Source organism: Podarcis liolepis (genome assembly GCF_965112155.1).
Source record: "Podarcis liolepis genome assembly, chromosome: 5".
Lineage (NCBI taxonomy): Eukaryota > Metazoa > Chordata > Lepidosauria > Squamata > Lacertidae > Podarcis > Podarcis liolepis.
In genome coordinates, this window is record NC_139556.1 from 20,143,543 (window position 1) to 20,165,301 (window position 21,759).

The 21,759-nt window shown below is 41.6% G+C and overlaps 1 protein-coding gene across 1 annotated transcript in view; it reads left to right on the plus strand.

Moving 5' to 3' along the window:
* LRMDA (leucine rich melanocyte differentiation associated) overlaps positions 1–21,759 on the plus strand; it is a 724,603-nt gene that overhangs the window by 404,260 nt on the left and 298,584 nt on the right. The window contains 1 exon segment of the mRNA XM_083502973.1: positions 5,088–5,218. Within this exon segment, the coding sequence (XP_083359099.1) occupies positions 5,088–5,218 (131 nt within the window).

Sequence of the window (21,759 nt, forward strand, 5' to 3'; positions counted from 1 at the left end):
AATACTTCAAAGTAATTTATTACAGGTCATTCATAAACGAAATGCCTCGCTATATCTTCCTGTTGCTCCGTTTTTTAGTGCAAGCCCTAAGTTTATGGCTCTGAAGGAATCTTTGTCAATAGATTGAGAGGTGGAAATAGCAGCCAGTTTTGCGCTTCTTAACAGAACCCAGCCTGCTTGGGTTCTGTGGCAGGCTGACCTCTAGTGGAATAGTGTGTGCAGTGAAACAAGATTAAAACATTAGGTTGGCTTTTTTCACATGAACATAGAATGCTTCTTAAAGAAAATATACATCTTGTTTAATTTGGCAGCAGCAATCACTTGACGGGAGCCGATAGGGCCATGTTAGCCATTAGGCTAGAAAGGGTCAAGAATAGTTTCCCACCCTTTGCTGTTTTGTGAATAACACTGATCGCCAGAGTGTAGCAGTGTGGTTGTTACTTCCTGTGCTGGGCTCTTTTAAAACATTGAGACACCCTAAGAGTGGCAGCTGTTCCCTTATCGCACGAACAGCTTTGTTGCTCAGTATTATTGGAAATGCTGGTGGTCTGCATTGCAGGACAGGCAGCAGCGAAGCCATGCAATGTTGCATGCTGAGACTGAGCTTAAAATATCAGTTCAGTTTTAGCTTAATTTTCATTGTTTTCAAAATATCTTTCTCTGTGTTTTGTCCAACTCCGGGATGCAAAGAGGGTGCGGGCAAAGATGCGTGTTAGCAGCTCTCTTCTCAGCCAAGTCTAATACTTTGCCCAAGTAATCAGCCACCATACCCAGGAAGCCTGGACATTTTATAGGCGTTAAAAGAATGGACTTGGAAGCCTTTGAATGACCTGTCGCTAGTAAGGATTGATTGGCAAATTTTTAAGCAGAGAATGACTATCCTTAGGCAAGTCAAATGTCTTAATGACAGTTAAGCTCCTGTAAATTAAAGTATTTTACACATACACTCTCATGTAGCCTTCACAAACCTGTTACTTGCCAGATGTTTTGGACTACAACTCCCATCAGCCTCTGTGTTGGCTGGGATTGATGGGAGTTGCTGGGCAAAGCATGTGGAGAGTGCCAAGTTGGTGAAGCTGCTCTGGTGGTGCTGATTTGTCAACATACTCATAATAGTAAGTAGAACACAAAGTAATTATTTAGAGCTGCAGAGTGTTCAAAACACTCACATATATGTGGAACACCCCGTAAGATACTGCTACAGTCATACCTCGGGTTAAATATGCTTCAAGTTGAGCATGTTCGAGTTGCACTCCTCAGCAACCCGGAAGTAACGGAGCGCGTTACTTCCGGGTTTCGCCGCTTGCGCATGCGCAGACACTCAAAATGACATCACGCGCATGCGCAGAAGCGGCGAAAAGCAATGCTTGTGCGCAGACATGTCATCGCTAGTTACATTTACCTCTAGATGTGAACGGGGCTCCGGAACGGATCCCGTTCGTATCTAGAGGTACCACTGTATTCCAGTATTAAAGATGATATGAGGAATAGCAAATTAATGGCTATGGCAATATTTTACGCCACTACAGTACACACATGGGGTCCAGGATAGGGAAAATGTGTACCCAAACAGGGCCTCATATTTTGAGCACCATCTTTCTATGCCATATGCAAAATGACACTTGAGGTTTCCACATTGCTTGCTATGTGGCTGGTAGCAAGTGTTTAGAGGAATGTTCCCCACAATCCTCTGTGGTGGCACAAGTGATCCTGGGATAATGCATTCATAATTCAGAGATAAGCAGACCAGAAACAGCAGCTAAGAGACTTGGCACACCCCATTTCTAGTATGGTGAGTGCCTCAGAAGAAATAAACTGTGGGTTAGATGGTTAAAGGTGGTTAATTGTGGGCAAAATACTTAGTTTTTGGGCTCAATTCAAAGGGCTGGTTATGACCTATAAAGCTTTATGTGGCTCAGGACCTCAAGGACTGCCTCTACCTACATGCACTAACCTGGACCATGTGACCATTACCTGAGGCCCTATTTCATGCAGGAGTTTTGGAGGGTAGCAACATAAGAATCGGCCTTGTGGAATGCTGTCCCCCCTGGGGGGGGGAGCCTCTTGGGCTTCCCGATCAGAAGGTCGGCGGTTCGAATCCCCATGAAGGGGTGAGCTCCCATTGTTCAGTCCCAGCTCCTGCCAACCTAGCGGTTCGAAAGCACATCAAAGTGCAAGTAGATAAATAGGTACCGCTCTGGCGGGAAGGTAAACGGTGTTTCCATGCACTGCTCTGGTTTCACCAGAAGCAGCTTAGCCATGCTGGCGACATGACCCAGAAAAACTGACTTTGGACAAACGCTGGCTCCTTCAGCCAGTAAAGCAAGATGAGCACCGCAACCCCAGAGTCGTTCACGACTGGACTTAACCGTCAGGGGTCCTTTACCTTTACCTTTTTTAATTTGAATGGTGGCATTGTGGCCTCTCATATTTTGGTGGGGCCAATGTTTTATCTGTATAGCTGTGCTTTAATGTTTTTGTTGTTGTTTGGTTTTAATGTCTTCAACATCACCACCACTCTTGCGACTGGCTCCCTCTTTCTCCCCTTAGTCTCTCTTCACACCCTCTAAGCACCAATTTGCTCTTGTATTAGAAGAGTTTGGATTTGATATCCCACTTTATCACTACCCTAGGGAGTCTCAAAGCTGCTAACAATCTCCTTTCCCTTCCTCCCCCACAACAAACACTCTGTGAGGTGAGTGAGGCTGAGGGACTTCAGAGAAGTGTGACTGGCCCAAGGTCACCCAGCAGCGGCATGTGGTGGAGTGGGGAATTGAACCCGGTTCACCAGATTACAAGTCCACGCGGTATGAATTGAGAAGCAGCAGAGGGAAGAGGTGACTTAACCCTTTCTCCATGGACTGTTTGCCCACTAAAAATCATCCTCCCCCCTCTGCTTTTCTCCCTGTGGTTGAAAAGATATGCGCCAGCAACTTTTCCCCTCTTAGTGGACTGAACAACTATCCTAGGAAGGGCAATTGTTGACAGAACAATGGGCCATGGGGGGAAAGATTAAGTCTAATGCTGTTCTGACTAAATCTGGAGCACTGTGGCTGAACTAAAATGGAAAAACTGAGCTGTTCATATGCTTCATTCACCCTGCTCCATGTGTTGTTTTGCCCAGTATCTGAAAAATGAGGGTGGGGGTGGAATCCTACCACAAGCATTATGCTGTATATGATAAGTCTCCCATTTGCTTGTTGGCTGCTGCAAATAAGATGCAAATTGGAGTGCATGTAGCGAAGGGAAGGTCTTAAAGGGCAAAAGTTCTGTTTCTATCCTGTGGTGATACCCTTGCCCTTCAGTTATTGAGGTGAAGAAATGGGGTACATTCCATCTGCAAGAGATAACAAAGATAACAGGAAAACATAAATCAATGCTGGGGACAAGCAACATAAAAGAACCGAGCATTTAAGATAGCCACATAATAATTGTTGCACACAACTCCAGGCATGGGAGAGTAAAAGAGTGAATTGTTCGTTTAAACCAGTAATTTGTTCCATTGTTTATTTATTGATACATGCAATTTATAGGCTGCCCTTTAGCTGAAGTTCTTTGGGCGGCTTACAGGGATTAAAACAAGCAAAATTATAATAAAGTAGTAAAATACAGCTAATGCAGGATCGCCATAAACTAACAAGAATTGGTTTAAAAGAGAAAACAGAGAAAATGAGAATTTGCGGCACTAAATCAATTAGAACAAAGGGCAGAGAAACAAAGAGTAAGAAGCAGAGCGGCTTGAATGTGCCCTTCACCTTTTGCCAATTGGTAGGAGGTATTAGCACACCTTGCCTCCTCATGATGCTGATCCCCATTTGTGAGCCTTCATTCTGGGATTTCTCAGGCTAGTTTTATGCCAGTTTTTTTAAAAAAAAAACCTGACATGTTACTAGTGCTATTCATGTCATGTGCACCAGCAGTGTGGCAATGTTTGGGAGGGAATGGCTTTCAGCCTGCACAACCAATTTGGCATCCTTTCCCCATACCTATCTTCCATGCCTCATCTTTGATTTCTATGGTGGATCGGTGGGAACCAAGATTTCCCTGTTTTCACTTGCCTTCCAAATCCTAGATGCAAAGCAGGGCTCTTAAGGAACTGAACAAGGAGTGCCAAAGAACCTGGGTTTATGTTTCTTCTTAAAGGGTCGGGGGGGCTTTGAAATCTTTAAGTTAGCGCACATAACACAGTGCCAGATTTAGGAAGGTTCTCAAGCCTTTGGAAACTGTGCACTAGACACTCTTGTCAGATATGTACATTTTGACACAAAAGCCCAAACTCTGGAAAAGTCCAGCTCTGGTTGCAGAAATACTTGTGGTACTTTTCTTTCTTTCTTTCTTTCTTTCTTTCTTTCTTTCTTTCTTTCTTTCTTTCTTTGTTGAGCAACCTAGAACTGGACTACAAATCCTTTATAGCCTGTTTTGGGAGTTGTGTGTATGTTTATAGTGGATGCATTAAATCAACTTCAATGTAAGATATCTAAGATTTCATGTGGTCACTCTACCACTTTAATGGCAGGTTTTACTATTTCCTTCCATTCTGTTGTGTGTGTTATAAACTGTGGAGCAGGAATAGCAACACGTTCCTGGTAACATTTGATCAAGCATTTATGCCTATGTACCAATTAATGCCGCAGTGCCACCAAAAGCACTTTTATTCTTTCTGGTGCATTTGGGCTGCTGTCATTTAACTCCATTTTAAATCTCATTTTTCCTAGGGACTGTAATACATTTAGTGATGAATGTACTGTGAAAGTAACTGCTGCTTGTTGCCATGTTGGAAAAGTTTCATGGCTTTAGCAATCACTAACCATTTCCCCATCCGACATCCATCATTTTGTCAAAGTTTTTAATGTGTTGCAGAGAGTCATCTAGAAAAGAAGAAAAGAGGAGGAAAAAATAATGAAGGAGGGGGGACCCAAGACCTTTCATTTTATGCCAAAAAATGACTTGGATGTAGTCCCCTTTCCGCTAGCAACAATTAATGTTACATTTCCCCGCATATAATATGGGGTGTGTAAATGGAGTTATTTAACAGTCTTCCTTTTGTTACTGAATCCTTAACCCATAACCTTGAGTACATAACAGAACTGGAAAGCCTGCTGGATCATCTGGTTGAAGTAGTGCCTTCCTTGGAATACCTGAGCTTGCTTGGGAATACAGCATGTCCAAATGAACTGGTCTGCAAAGACAAGGATGAGGGAGACTATCAGAGGTACAGGTTAGTATCTTGGATTATACATGCATTACTTTCAAGTGCAAAATATTTAGTATTGTATTCAGCTAGCCTCTGCTCCGAGTAGTAGACCCACTGAAATTAATGGATCAAGGTTGTCACAGTCATTTACAGTAAGCCTACAACTTGTGCACATTCAGCTTTACAGTACATGCGTGGCAAAATAAAAAATAAAAAGAGGGTGGAGTTTCAGGAAAAATGACAGCGGTAGTCCCACCCACCATTGAACCCGATGGGTTTTGTTTATGCACAATTTTGGCTTTAGGCGCAATCCATGGAATGTAACCCCCATGTAAGTTATGCGCCTGCTGTCCTTTGTTTGGTCTACTCTGAGTAAACGTTAGTTGATTACAGCCTTCAACCAACTTTAAATGGCTGCTGAAGTAAAAACTAAGAGCTGTATAGGATTTAATGTAATCTAAGGGCAATGTGTGAAAAGGTCACGGAATCATCCTCTCCCTGCCTCTATTCAGTGGGTAGGCAAACTAAGGCCTGGAGGCCGAATCCGGCCCAATCGCCTTCCAAATCCGGCCCGTGGACGGTCCAGGAATCAGTGTGTTTTTACATGAGTAGAATGTGTCCTTTTATTTAAAATGTTCCTCTGGGTTATTTGTGGGGCATAGGAAGTGAAAAAGTTTGCTGACCCCTGATCTCTTCACTACAGAGGCCCTTTTATGAGGCAAGGTGAGGTGGCCAGTTGAAGTTTGTGGGAGCGATTTTGGGTCACCAGGCCTCCTGAAGCCCAGAGCATGGGAGCCATGGAGTAAAACCTGGTGGAATATAGACAGAGCCTTGTGCCTAGTGGGAGCAGAAGATGCCACCTGGTGTGTCACGATAGAGGGACTACAGGGATAGAGTATGAAGGACCTAGGTGGGGGGACTGAATGGCAAAACCTCTGAAGCCAAGCATAAAAAACCCTGCATACCCCTTATTTCTCACACCTCACCCTCATAATTTAGTCCTTTCCATGGAGGCATTGCTAAGGAAGCTTAAGCCTCTGAAATCTCAGGTCACCACACCAGGAAAACACGAGCTATTAATGATGGCCGAATGAGACCTAGGCAGATCTGAGCCAGACCTGTACAATCCACTGGAAAGTTCTCTGGCACAGATGTTATTGAAAAAGATTCAGTGATATGAATATTTGGCCTCATATAGGACCTATGCACATATACCCAGCAAATTGCAGCAGCTGTGTATATAGACCTGGTGTGGAATTGCGTGTTCCTATAATTGGTGAGTTCTTGTAATTCCTATTGTGTTACAAGCCCACCAGCAAGCCCATACATTTCTATATAGGTCATCACATGGGGGCCACCCAAGTATCAGCAATCAGCTGTTTGGTTTTGATCTGGTAACATCTACAGCAACTTAACCAGATCATGAAATTATGTGTTCCCCACTCCACATAATTGGCTGTCATTGTCAAGGAAATACACAACACTATAACTGCAGGACCCCAGAAAGTGACCCCAGACGTCGGGGGCTCTCAGAACTTCATTTCAAAGACAGACATGCATTCAGTGTTAACATGTATTTCTTGCAACAGGTGATGTAAGATGCGAAGGTAGTGCTTTATTGATGCAGTCACTGAGTCATGAGCCTTGTATTTTAGATAGGATGGCAAAATTCAAGCAAACTGCATGCCATTTTCTACATAAGCATTCCACATAACCATGTTGCTCTCAAGTTAAACCTACCTACCTATTTCCAGCCTATCAGACAAGCATTATGAAATGATGTGTGAGCAAACATTGACTGTACAGTTCATAAACTTAGAACTGTATGTTCATGCTTTCAGCATAAAAACGTGTTAGAAACCTGAAAGGAGGCTTATCCAGAAGAGACATGACATGGAGTCCATGAGATGGTTTGCTGTGGTTTTTAGCAGCGCTGCAGTAATCTGGACAGGCCTCCCAACCTGATCTGTAGTGGCCATTTCAAGTTGAGTGCTTCAGTCTCTTTCGAAAATAGATTCCGAACTGTCTTTAGATACTTCTAACATGCCAACTTCTGAATTGTACATAAATGTGCCATCTTGGCTTTTGCTAAGTGGCCTAGTTTGAATAAAATATTTCCCCACCGCCTTAACCCCAAACTGGAAGGCACATTGGCTGTCCTGCGTACAAAGAGCCTAATAGTGGTGTTGCCATGTAAATTTATGAGACATTTTCACCACAGAATTGCTTAAAAATGAATGATATCGCTACAGTTTACTGTTTTTCACTTTAAGTACATTTTTCTGACAATATGCCTCCTATTAATCATTTAAGCAAAAGTAGTTCCTTAAAGGAGCTATTCAGAGGCAAGAATCCATGGTTCATTTAATGCTGTCTGGGGGGAAAAAGTCTTGTTGAGTGACATTCTCTGTGGTTATGTGATGTAATATTTATAATATGTCACACAGCTATACATCAAAACAATCATGGCTGTTGTTGCATTTCCATGCAAAATGTTGATTTTTTTTTTTAAAGGGTCAAGATAGTTTTAGCTCATATTAAGGCAAACCATCATGCCAAAACCAGGAGGAGAATCTTACTTTGAAAAGGTTAATTAAAATAGGTTTTAAAGTGAATATTATTCCGATTTGCATTATATTACTGCAGTGGAACTGAAGTGAATCTCTCTTATCACTTTATTTTCTCCTGTACAACTAGCATTGAATGTTCTTCATTATTGCAGGTGCAGTATTAGTTTCCCCATAAGATATATATTGCACCTGCCATAAAAATAACAAGATTTAAAGACCAAAGATGAAACTAATGAAAACAGGTTCTTTAATATGTGACTAAGGGGCAATTCATTGAACCTACCTTTTCACATGCTTATCTCAAAAGCTCTTATCTGTCCTTTCCAAGCGCCCCTGGAGAAATAGGGACAGAAAGGCAAGCCCCCTCCTTCCCACCCAAACCTGTGAAACCTGTAGGATCTGGTGTCAACTATTGGCATTAAGATATTATTTCTACAATCATTGCTTCTATAAGCACAGCTGCCAGATTGCGAAGCTCCCATATTTCACTGCTTTAAACTGGACTACATTTTGGCCCATGCTAAAGTGTACACAGGCTAATGTTTAACCCACTCGCCTTCATGTATTCCTAAGCAAGCTGCGTAAACACAATAATATATTTATTTCGCAGTAAAAAAAAGATAGGGAGTGAATTATTAAGGTGGAATTAAGAGGCTATTCATCTGTAATAGTGATGCTTGCTGAATAGAAAGCAGGACTTATTTCCTTTGAGTAAAGGTTTTGGAAAGACCTTGGTTGTGGAGATGTAGATAGATAGATAGATAGATAGATAGATAGATAGATAGATAGATGATAGATAGATAGATAGATAGATAGATAGATAGATAGATATATAGATGCAGTCCGGAACCACAGTTTTAATTCCACATTCAGCCACTTGCAAAAAAAAAAAAAGCAGTGCCACAGCAGTTCTGAAGTCCCTCAGCATGGAAGCAACCTGAGTGTTAACTGAGCAGCAATAATCACTTTTCTCTTCACATATGAATCTTTGTTTCTAGCAGCTATCTGAGCCACATGGCATTAGCAAGCAAACTTTACAACACTTTACACAAACTTAAAGGGCTTTTTAGTGTTTTGCCCCAAGGTGGCAGAAAGAGAAATCCAAAATGTTTTCATGCTAAATACACCAATACCCCAGTAAAATTATATCCTATCCATTCCTGTACTTTTTTAGTTCTTTCCTGTCCCTGCAAAATATTCATTATATATAGTGAAAAAGCAGAGAATAAATGGTTGTCTAAATCTCATTGCGCACATTAAAAAAAAAGACATATCTCAGACTTAAATAATTTTGAATGAAATCTAGGAACAAAACAAAAATGTCAAACAAGAATGGATCGTACTGTATTGTGTGTTTGTGTGTAAATATAAATATATTGTGTGTAAATATAAATAACATTATTTTCGAAACTTTCTCCCATTGTACTCAAGGCAATTTGCAATATAAATTAACGGCTTGCAGTCTAAGAGGCACATTACAAATGGAAAGTGGTTCACGGAGTAAAATATGATGCCTCTGTTAGAAATTAAATATGCATTTGAAAAGACAGCAACATAACAGCTCTGGATTTTTGTGAAATTAATAAATATATCAGATTCAATTAATTTATTTTTTGCGTGATTAATAATGCACATGAGTTATTACTATTAATTATGAATAATCAGTTATCGTTTCCTACCAAGTATCATTGTGTAGAAACGACTGCCTGCTTTTTTTGGTCTTAAAACTTTATTCATAATCAAAACATAGTGTGAGGTGATATGCCAGTAGAGAAACATTCCAGTATTGAGAAAAAGTAACGTGACTAGCAAAGCAGCATAAATGGGAAATAACCTCAGCTGCAGTCTCTGCTTTGAAGATCTCCAGAAAGCACAGGCCATGACCTAGAGATCAAAGTCACAGGGAGTCAACACAATAATTGCTGGTTACTTGTCTTGTACCAGCAGCACTTGTTCTGTCTTGGGGGTCTATTGTTTGCGGTAAAAACACAAACCATGCTATTATTGGATTGTGAAAATTTGTCTTGGTCAGAATATATTGATGTTTAAATATAGGTGGCCTTATTTGTCTTTTAATCAGTAAGATACAAGGTGCCCAAAGCCTAAACACAGTTTTAGAGTTTGTTGTCCCCTTGAAAACCCAGATATGCATGGAGTCCACCCAATGCTTTATTCAGTTCTCTTCTGTCCTGCTTTTTCTGGGCTGCACTGACTTCTTCCTGTTACATTAATAGTCCTTGCTTCTTTCCCTATGTAATTTCCCCACCCCACACCCGACAATTGCAGCACAGCCTAAACTCAAACATTTAGTCCATATACCTGATGGCAATCATATAGAGAGACGGGGGGTGGGGCGGGGTGGGGGCTCATTTAACACTTAATTTTAATATAAACATTTTATATTAAATGAACAACATGAGCCAAATTTAGGCAACACGAGAAGTGAGATACTTCGGCTGGTTTTGCCTGCCACGTGGCGACAGGAGGAGCTGGGAAGGAGCACGGCAGGAACTTTGAGGAGGACACACATTAAACCACAGCTTGATTTAAACTGTGGGTTAATGTGACATGCAAAGCAGATCACCAGGGCAGCGGGGATCCAAGTAACCCAGGTCCAGGCACCTGGGTAGACCGTGAGAGCTGGGCCCCCAGACTCCTAGCTTTTATATTTTTTATTTATTTGTTTTTTTAAAAAAAGTGAGTCAGTTGGACATTTCTGCTTCAGCCCTTGTCAGGCAGCACTGTTGCTAAGGGTTGCTAAGGGTTATGTAAAGGGACCCCTGACTGTTACGTCCAGTCGTGGACGACTCTGTGGTTGCGGCGCTCATCTCGCTTTACTGGCCGAGGGAACCGGCATACAGCTTCCGGGTCATGTGGCCAGCATGACTAAGCTGCTTCTGGTGAACCAGAGCAGCACACAGAAATGCCGTTTACCTTCCTGCCGGAGCGGTACCTATTTATCTACATGCACTGCGTGCTTTCGAACTGCTAGGTTGGCAGGAGCAGGGACCGAGCAATGGGAGATCACCCCATCACAGGGATTCGAACTGCTGACCTTCCAATCGGCAAGCCCTAGGCTCTGTGATTTATACCACAGCGCCACCTGTGTCCCTGTTGCTAAGGGTACTTAATCACTATTGCTAAGAAAGAAGAGGAAATAATGCTGACAACCGCTACCTGCAACTTGGGAGGGGCCCCTCCCAGAGCAGCAGGAGAAGCTGGATAGAGGAGAATGAGCACTTTCCTTATGTCCACATTATTACATTCACCCCCCAAAGTGTGCTGCCTTTACAGAATAAAACACAACTTTCAGACTTGGTTATGTTTTACTCAGAAGTACTCTATTAGAAGTACTCTCTTCCTAGTGAGAAAAAAAAATATGGTGATACTTTCTTGGGCTCCATGATCACTGCAGATGGTGACAGCAGCCACGAAATTAAAAGACGCCTACTTCTGGGGAGAAAAGCAATGACAAACCTAGACAGCATCTTAAAAAGCAGAGACATCACCTTGCCAACAAAGGTCCATATAGTTAAAGCTATGGTTTTCCCAGTAGTGATGTATGGAAGTGAGAGCTGGACCATAAAGAAGGCTGGTCGCCGAAGAATTGATGCTTATGAATTATGGTGCTGGAGGAGACTCTTGAGAGTCCCATGGACCGCAAGAAGATCAAACCTATCCATTCTGAAGGAAATCAGCCCTGAGTGCTCACTGGAAGGACAGATCCTGAAGCTGAGACTCCAATACTTTGGCCACCTCATGAGAAGAGAAGACTCCCTGGAAAAGACCCTGATGTTGGGAAAGATGGAGGGCACAAGGAGAAGGGGACGGCAGAGGACAAGGTGGTTGGACAGTGTTCTCGAAGCTACCAGCATGAGTTTGACCAAACTGCGGGAGGCAGTGGAAGACAGGAGTGCCTGGCGTGCTCTGGTCCATGGGGTCACGAAGAGTCGGACGCGACTAAATGACAAAACAACAACAACAAATCTGTGATTTTGCTTATCCCCTACACATCCACTGCTGGTCTGCTTATCAGAAGCACTCAGAAGCTCCACACCTCTGACTATGGAGGCAGAGCAGAGCGTTCCCATTGTGACTAGTAGCCTTGTTTGGAAAGCTTTCTTGAGAGCATGCGGAGGCAGTAGCCTTAACTGCTGAAAAGCAGTTTATTCATGTTTATTTTGCGGTGTCCCTTAGTTAATATAACTTAGTTAATATAATATATCAATATACCAAAGGATTAGCTTTTCTCCTATGTATAGACGAGAAGCTTATTCATTAACTGGCATGTTTTGGGTTGCTTACAGGCATGTTGGCGTTAAGTGCTTTTATCAGATCACTTTCTTGACTTGTTAATTCTCATAAATCCCTGAACATGGTTGGTTCTGCAATAGAAATAGGGGGGGGGGACTAAAAAAGTAGTTTCTACTGAATTTTGCCTAGAGCAAATCTTGAAGGAAATGTATCTAATAGAATTTTATTCTGCTTTATCTTTGAAAGAAATCAAAGCTGTTAATAATCATAAAGTTAATAGCATAAAACCCATAAAATATTCAAAAACAATTGAAAGAGAAAAGAAAATAGTGCTGGATAATAAAACAATTCAAATAGGAAGCCAGAGTATAAGAGAAAAATGAGAAGAAACAAACCTCCATTTTCAGCAGCACAATTCCAGCAACACAGTCAACACTTAATGCTAAACCCAGCTATGGTTAAGCATGAACATGCAGGCAGTGGTGGCTTGTGGCCATTGAGACTGGTCACATGTTGCCATTTGCTTCCTGCAAGATTCATCTGAGGCCCTTCTTTGTGTGTCTTCTCCACAAGTGGTCCAGAGGGTGGCTACACGAGAACAGGCCTTTTCTGTGGTGGCTCCCCTCTTGTGGAATGCCCACCCCAGAGAGGCTCACTTGGTGCCTGCTAAAAATGTTTCTCTATAACCAGGTCTTCAGCTGATTAACATTCTATGGCCTTTTAAATGTGTTTGTGGAAGGGGGTTATTTGTATGCTTTTGTTTTTGTTTTAATAATTATACATTGTGTGTTGTTACTTTGTATTTATATGTTGTAAACCACCATGTGGTTTTTGGATCAAGGGTGACATACAAATTTAAGAAATAATATTATAATATGCTGTTCATTTAACTAATAATCATCAATGCTTTGTTTTTCTCCACCAATCTGGTTTTTTTGATATCTATTATTAGATTTCTAAAACTTTGCAAATCTAATCCTATCTACAGACAATAAATGCAGAATTAGATTTTGAATATTTTGAAGCTTACTATATTTAACAAAATTCAATAAAGCATAATCAACTGAAATTCTGCCAATCCTGTGCATCTATTTGAAAATATACACACTTTAAATCCCTTGTCAGATTAGCACCGAAACTACAAAAACAGTTTCATCTGCACTGAATACTTAACAAATTGGTGAATGAATTGTTAATCTCTATTGTCATCTCCAGTTATTTAGTGTTGAAATAACATTAAACCTTGATGTGTTTCTTCCTCATTTTCTGCTGCAGATGTTTTGTACTTCTTTCCAATGGCATTGTGCACCACCTAATGTTACCACCCCATACCATATTAAACTGTTTAAAATCCATGCCCTGGACAATGAAGAGATAATATACAAGATTCTAGCTAAAATAACATGCATAAAAGAACATGCATTTTTCAAACTGTAAGAATTCATCACAACAACCCGGAAATTAACTATCTTGTTCAGATTCAAGATCCACCATTAAAACAACAACAACAACACGTGTACGTTAAAAGAGAGAGAGAACACAATTCACTCTAAATCACAGCAACAGCAGGATATCACTCCCAGTTAAACTCCTGCTGTGGTCTAAAGGTCTTTAGCTGTCACCTGAAAAGTGGGACAGTCAGATCTGAACCGAGAGAGAGCTCCATAGATGTGGTGCTGCCTTGCTATTTGTAGTGCATGCACCCCCGGATCGTATTCAATGAGGGTACCACAAGCAGAACTTTCCTCACAGATCTCAAAACTCAGGTTGGCTGGTAATGGAAAAGATGCTGCTTCAAGTATAGGTAAAGGTAAAGGGACCCCTGACCATTAGGTCCAGTCATGACCAACTCTGGGGTTGCAGTGCTCATCTCGCTTTATTGGCCGAGGGAGCCGGTGTACAGCTTCCGGGTCATGTGGCTAGCATGACTAAGCCGCTTCTGGTGAACCAGAGCAGCGCACGGAAATGCCGTTTACCTTCCCGCCGCAGCGGTACCTATTTATCTACTTGCACTTTGATGTCCTTTCATTATGTTTTTATAAATATTTTATTAAGTTTTCACAATAAGCACTTTGATGTCCTTTCAAACTGCTAGGTTGGCAGGAGCAGGGACTGAACAATGGGAGCTCACCCCGTCATGGGGATTCGGACCACTGACCTTCTGATTGGAAAGTCCTAGGCTCCGTGGTTTAACCCACAGCGCCACCCGCGTCCCGCTTCAAGTATACTTGGGTCCTAAACCATTCAGGATTCTGTGTGCTAGTGTAACACATCATGAAGTGCAGTCTTCAAGAGTAGCTCCACACACAGAACACAATCCAGCCAGGACATTATTTGAGCATGGACTACTGTAGCCAGGTTATCCAGGCAGAGGAATGGACAAAGCTGGGCACTTCTTGCCACTGAGGCTGCATGGGCCTTCAATGACAGAGCAAAATCTAGAAATACCCCCCAACTGTGCACCTATCCCTTAGGGGAAGTGCTACCCTGTGTAGAGCAGGCTTCCTGTCTACTTCTCAGACCTAAGAACTACCTATTGCCAGAACCTCCATCTTGCCAGGATTCAGCTTGAGTTTATTCGCTTTCATCCTGCTGAACACTGCTCCCAGGCACTGGCCCTGTACTTGCACTGCCTGCCCTGATTCAGATGGTTTAATGTGAAAGTGCTTGGTGGCTTAAGACAGGCCCTTGTCTCAACCAGTAGGATGTGTGAATACATTTCTTGCTGAAATTTGCTAAACTTCTCAAAACTCAGCCCCTCCAAATTTCCTGTGAAATTTTGATGCAGATAAAAGTTACTGCACAGCAAACTTGGTGATAGCTAAAGGAAGTATGGAACTTCCTGTAAAAGAAAGAAAGAAAGAAAGAAAGAAAGAAAGAAAGAAAGAAAGAAAGAAAGAAAGAAAAAAGAAAGAAAGAAAGAAAGAAAGAAAGAAAGGTGCTTTTCTTACCAAAATTTAATTTTGCTCAAATTTTCTCAGATGTGGAATGTGCTCTCCCATTGCCAACCCCTTTAAGGTACGAAGTTTCAGCACCCGGCTTATAAATGTTATAAATATTTTGTGCAAGCAAAATCCTCTGAGATTGGCTCAAAGGTGAAAGAGAACCCTAACATTTGAACCTGGACCCAGCAACTCCAACACTTAAGTCATTTTAAAATGTATATCTGTTAAGGTATTACTTCACAATGATCCATCTGTGTGTACATACACACACACACATGCACACCCCAAGTACCCTAGAGCCAATGGCTCAGAAGTAGCTGAATGTTTCACATGCCACTGCAGCCATTTTGTAGAGCTGGCAATAAAGGGGAGCCTGTCACTGAGAAATCCAAATCTGGATAGATAGATAGATAGATAGATAGATAGATAGATAGATAGATAGATAGATAGATAGATAGACAGACAGATAGATGATGCCAATGTTGTGTCTCTATTACTGACATCTAACCTACCCCTGACCTGCTGCAGAACAAAACTTCTTGAATTGTCTGGACTCTGTGCATAGCCAATTTTCTAAGGGCATTGTAGACTAGAAGAGAGGTTCACAGGCAGAGATAAATGAGTCTTTAAAGACCTTCCTGGGATATCTGTTTTTCCTCTCGCCAGAGCTCATTGCTTTCCTTCAACCATGATGGCAGATAATGACCTTTCCCACATCTACAAAGAATGGGTCAGTTTAATAACACCAGTCTCAGGAATTCTGAAGGGGGTTCAAAGTTATGTCTAAAAATGCAGATCCATCCACCTCCTCAGCCAAAATAAAACATTCTTCTTTTACATTGAATGCAAAATTTAGAAGCATTCTTTCTGATTAAGCAGTGGTCCCTTAACTAGCAATTTTATAAGCTGAAAGCAGTTGCAATATGTCATGCAATTTATAGATCCCTGTGCCTGCCATAAAGTGTTTTATGATGGCTGCATTCTGTGTTATTAGTAGCTGTCTCTTTCTGCAGCCATTGCCGTTTGATAATAGTCTTAAAACACCCAAAATTACTTACCTGCAAGCAACATTCTAGATAGTGTCTGTTGACAGTTTGAATAAGTTTAGTGCCCTTTTGTTGTACTTTACCTTCAAAACAAACTGATTGAACCATCAATAGCTCCTTGGAAGCTGACAGAGGCCTATCATCTGGTTTAACCCTCTGATAGCAGGTTATCTTTGGGAGTTAACCTCCTTGCATTGTTAACTTGAATGTTTTATGTACTATGCAACTTTAGGATACTGCTGTGATAACCTTAGTAACTAAGTCATACATCACAGTAAAGAGTTCTGGAGCGACAAATAACCCTGGATTAAATTTACAAGGCTTGAATTTATATTATAAGGGCACGTGTTCATTCTGGGGCTTTAGGTACCTTTTTTCTATATTTTCTAGTAAAGCGGGGTTGTGTTTAGACTGATACTCCATCTTCAAATACTGCTTATTTAAATTCTTTTTTAGTGTTGAAATATAATCTCATTCTTACATAGGTATAGTTATCCCCGGATATTGTCTATGGCTAAATTGGCCATGAGGTTAAATGTCCTATAGAGGAGGGCTGCTGCTACTCCATTTGTATCCTATTTATGTATTCTATTACTTGATTCTACATGGAAGACACATATATCGGGCTCATTCAGATGTCACATTCCCAAGTTCATTAAACCATGGTTTACGAACATACGGAGCTACCTTACACTAAAGCACACCAATGATCCATCTAGCTCAGTATTGTCCCTGCACTGACTGGCAGTGGCTCTCCAGGGTTTCAATGAGGGGACATTCCACCTGGAGGAATTGAATTGAACCTCAGGGAATTGAACCTGAGACCTCATGAATGAAAAGCAGGTGCTGTATCACTGAGACAACTCTTCTTCAGAGGCTGGAACAAGGCCTGTTTGCTCCTTCTCTCCCCTCACCTTGTTTTAGTGCTATGCTTGCTACCCAGTTTTTCAAATGTTTTATTCCCCTTCGATAGAGGCTTCAATTTTTAAAATTTCATTGTAAATTTTGTGGGTATGGGTGTTGAGCTTACCTTAGGTGTTGAGCTTACCTTATTGTAGTGAGGTGGCTGTGGGTGGTCCTTCCTCATCAGCGGTGGTGGGGAGTCTCTGGCAATTTGGAGGCCCTAATTTGGCGTTTAAGATATTTTTTTCTAAAGCCACACCCAGCTCCTCACATCTGACATCCTATGTGAGGTGTGGAGCCATTAAATACATGGCTACAGGAAGCATCAGGCGCCTCAACATTCACTCCTGATGGTTTAATGGCAAGCAGGGTTTGCTGTCACTACTGATTAACTCGAAATGACAAAAAAAGTGAAAACACCAGCACCAATAAAACTAAAACAAGCATAAGAGACATACATAGCAAGCCAGCCACTACCTCCAAACCCTTACAAACAAACAAGCAATCTGCCATCTTTCGGAAAACTGTTGTAATAGAAAGTTACTGACTCACACTTGGGTGCATGAAAGGGTTAACCTGAGCACTGAGCTCAAGTAAGCAGATTGGGAATGACTGCTGGAGGGCACCATGTTGGCTATCTTTGGTCTACAGCAACCTTTCTCAACCTTGGGTTCCCAGATATTATTGAACTACCAGCTTCCATCACCCCTGACCTCTGGCCATGCTGGCTAGGAATGATGGGAGTTGTAGTCCGACAGCATCTGGGCACGCAAGGTTGAGAAACGCTGTTCTATAGCATATATGGTTCATCACAGAGTGCTTAATGGGGGGTGTCCGTCCATCTGTCCCTATTTCTCTCTGATGAAAGGAATCTGAGTGGCAAGGATTTAATCTGACTGTTCTTCAAAATGGCATCATTATTGTGATGTTTCAGCACTGATGACAGGGTAGCTTTTAATGCCTGCTGCAGATTGCCTTTTATAGTTCATCATCCTCTGCTATACAACATCTGCACTGCGAAGATGATGGGGGAAGGAAGATTTCTGTCATATGATCCATATGGCTCTCATCTCGCCCCCCCCCCCTTCCCCAAGAGGGGGGAGCTGCATGTTCCCTTTCTTTGAGGAACTAATTCTAGAAACGTTAAACAGAAAGGGGTGTGCGGAAACCCCTTTCTGCCGAGACCATTTGGCTACAAATTTAGGCTTTCTTAGATAGAGGCTATACAAGACTGACGTTTAGGGCTTCAGTCCAAAGTTGGCAGGGAGATGAGACAGCACTGCTCAAGTCTGTTGTCATTTTTGTGGCCGCCTGCTTCTTGATGGCATCTTTCACTTGATCATGAAACATTTGCTGATTTTCTAATAGTGATGTTTTCTGCACCTGAATATTAATCTTTTTTCACCCTGCACTTAGATGGGTGTTTTTACTCCTCTTGAGCTTTGCTCTTGACATATTGTTTCCTTCTGTTCATGTCTTTCTTTGAAAGAGCTCCTTGTCCTCTGAGCTTTTCTGCCAGTAATACAAGATGGAAGTATTCTCTTCCAGTGAAAGATAAGGGCCGTCGGAGGCTCACAGGGGGTTGAAAGGGCAGCCAGGGAAGTTGGAGATGTGTTTGAGAATATTTCATTATCCCCAGACATCCAGCTACTCTTAACAAATTGTCTAGCTTTGGACATGTTATGCTTCCTAAAGAGGGCTCTCATTTTTAGTACCATTACTCTTTCATAGGAGTGACTTGGTTGCAGGTTTGCACTCAGGTTGTTGATGGATTTTAACACATAGCACTAAGCATATTCCATTTCGTTAAGATTTTACAAGCCTCAGACAAAGCAAGGTGTGGCCTTTGTCTCTCTTTTTTGTTTTGTCTTGTCGTTGAAAGAATAATTCATAAAAGCATGGCTACCCATCGCTTCTGCAACTGGTGGCAAACTGGTCTCAACTAGTCTGCGCCTTTAAAAAAAAAGGAAAGGGATTTTATTACCTTTCCAGACAGCTTATTCCATTGAGTTCAGTCATATAAATGGCAGTCCTTTATATTTCAAACCTGAACATTTTCCGTATAATTTGGACATGTGAGGTTGCCTCTTCGACAAGCCACAGGGCCTCAGTCTGATTACTAAAATGATGGTCTATATAAACTTGGCATTTGTGGGAAATATTATTAATCACCTTTCTGTTTCCTGCCAGGAAAGGATCTGGCGCTTCCTCTCTCTGTCTCCACTAAGTCTGTTTCATATCTGGGTGACTGGCTGTAAATAGCAAGTACTTGAGATGAGTTGATATTATCACCTTCCTGGGATTTTTTTCAAACTTTGATTCATGCCATGCTGTGCCATGCTCTGTCAGCTTTTTGTGAATAAAGCTGTGTGGGTGGGTGGCTGGCTAGCCAAGCTGCAGCTTTTTTGCCAAAATGTTAGAGGAAGCTGGAGGGGGGGAAAGCAATTTTGAATCTGCTGCGTTCCCTATGACGAGGCAGTTATTTTCTCTCATTTTATGAACCTTAACTTTGATTTGGTTGTGCCTCACATAAAAACCTAGAATGTTTGAACCTCCGCTGAAAACTGTTGCCACTCTTTTCACCTTTCCTGAGATATTCTTCAAATGTTTGGCCCAAACTTTGACTTCTGTCATCCTGCAAACTGCTTTACATCATGAGCACCCTTCTCTGGTGCAGGGAATTTTGCTGTGCTATAACTCCTTTGTTTTCCTGAGAATGAGCCTCTAGATTCTTCTTTTCAAAAATGAATAGGAACCCTACCCTGCCAGGAGAATATTTCCTTTAGTCGTGGTTCAAAATGTGAGAAGCTGTCTGTGAGGGACAGCAGAGCCAGACTGGAAATTCTACCAGAGTGCTGGAGCCTCTCTCTGATTGGCTACCTAGACAGCCAGCCAGAGCGGGGGCGGAGTCAGAACTTTGGGAGGGAATATAAAAAGAGCAGTTTCTGAGGGAGAGAGTTAGATAGGGTTTGATTTGAGGGTTTGAGGTTTCAGTTTGAGAGATGAAATGAGAGATGGTAGGATTTGACTGAGGGGTGAACTGGTTCTGATTTGAGTTGAACTACTGGTGGTCTCCTTCTAGGCAGGAGGGGAGACTTTTAGGTAAAGATGACTCCCAAGCAGTAAAAAGGGTTGAGGTGATCCTCTGGGTCTGTTATGTTATTTGGAAATACCTCAGAAGCGGGATTGCTAAGAGAGAGGGTAACTGACAAAAAGTGCCCCTCGCTCTTGAACCAAAGTATTAAGCTGTGAAGGAAGCTGTGCCGTGTCAAAAGTATTTAACTGTAACGCCTGTCACAACTAGGTAAAGGACTGAGAGTGAAGTAACAGAAAACCGAGTTAAGCATTTTAACACCTATTCTATAAACCTGAACATCTCCCTGAAGTGTACCAACTGATTTTTAGCAACTGAAGTTTTAAGAAAAGCTGTGCATAGATTACTGTGTTTAAGCCTGTGGCATCTTTATATTTAGTTTAAGTAATAAGTCAGCTTCTACCTGAAAGAATGCATTTCCGGACTCAACTTTGTTTCACAAGCTTCTTCTTTGTGTTTGATCAACTCCTGCCTGAGACTTTAAATCACTAACTTTTCTCTCACACAAGATAGCTTGTGGTAAATTGTAGAAATTTGTTTAATGGACATGCCGTGAAGTGGGTCCACTATATTTAATTGGGGAGAGTGCCTAGTGGCGTGAAACACCACTAGGGTTGCTTTCTATCTTGTACCAAATCTCAGTGAGAAAATTATCTAGGAGCGAAGAAGAAGAAGAAGAAGAAGAAGAAGAAGAAGAAGAAGAAGAAGAAGAAGAAGAAGTAGTGATATTGTACCCATTTAAATTTATTTCATATCCTCCTTTGGAGTAATTTGCATGCAAAAATTGGTCATGCATTAATAAAAATTATAGGATATTCTAGTATGTTAAGTCAGACAAACAGAGCAACAGGAAGCAAACATTTTTTAAAAATAGAATTGTACATTTTAAAGGAACAAGCATCATCCAGCCACCTACAGATCAGCATGTGTTCACACATACGTGCAGGTGTACACACACACCACCCAGGCTTATGTACTGTAGAAAAAGCAGATTCACCATGGAGCCAATGATGCATTTTAGCTCCCAGTCACACTTGTGAATAGGTAGGATCTGTTTCACCCTTCTTTTTTTGAGGAGCTTCCAAATATGGGTGGGCATCCATGTTAGGGTTTATTCTGTGGCTGTGATGGTATTTTGTAAAAATTCACAGTACCACCATTGCATCAGTGCAGTGTTGACCAGCAGATATGTTCTGAGAACTGAGCTGAATATTTCAGGCTTTCCCCCAAATTAGTGAGGAGGAAGCCTTGACAGCACATTGTGACCAGTTGCAAAGCTCTTTGCCAGTTAAATAACTTGCATTTGTTCCACAGTGGGAGCAGGATTTTGTCTGTTTTCATTTTTTCATTTTCCTAAACTAAAGAACTTGCTTGTTCAAAAGTGGCTGTACTTTGAAATAATTCCCCTTGAATATGGCTGACCAAAACTGGGTACAGCATTTTCATTGTGGCCCCACTGCTGCCTTATATAAGCCTATCAGTATTAACCAATACAAGCTAAGTGTTCCTCAGGTAACACAGCATGTTGGTAGCTCATAGCTATTGGCACTGCTCCAACATTACTCTGAACATACATAGAGAGGGAATGCCCATTGTCCCTGTCCCCTATATGCATTTGACATGTCTGAAAGAGCCTTGGTACATGCAAAATGAAAATAGGTTCCATACACGCAAGATTCAGAATCCTGAAATAAGATACAGGCTGCAGACTCAAACTTTTTCTATTGTTTTGCTAGAGTTCGAATACTGATAT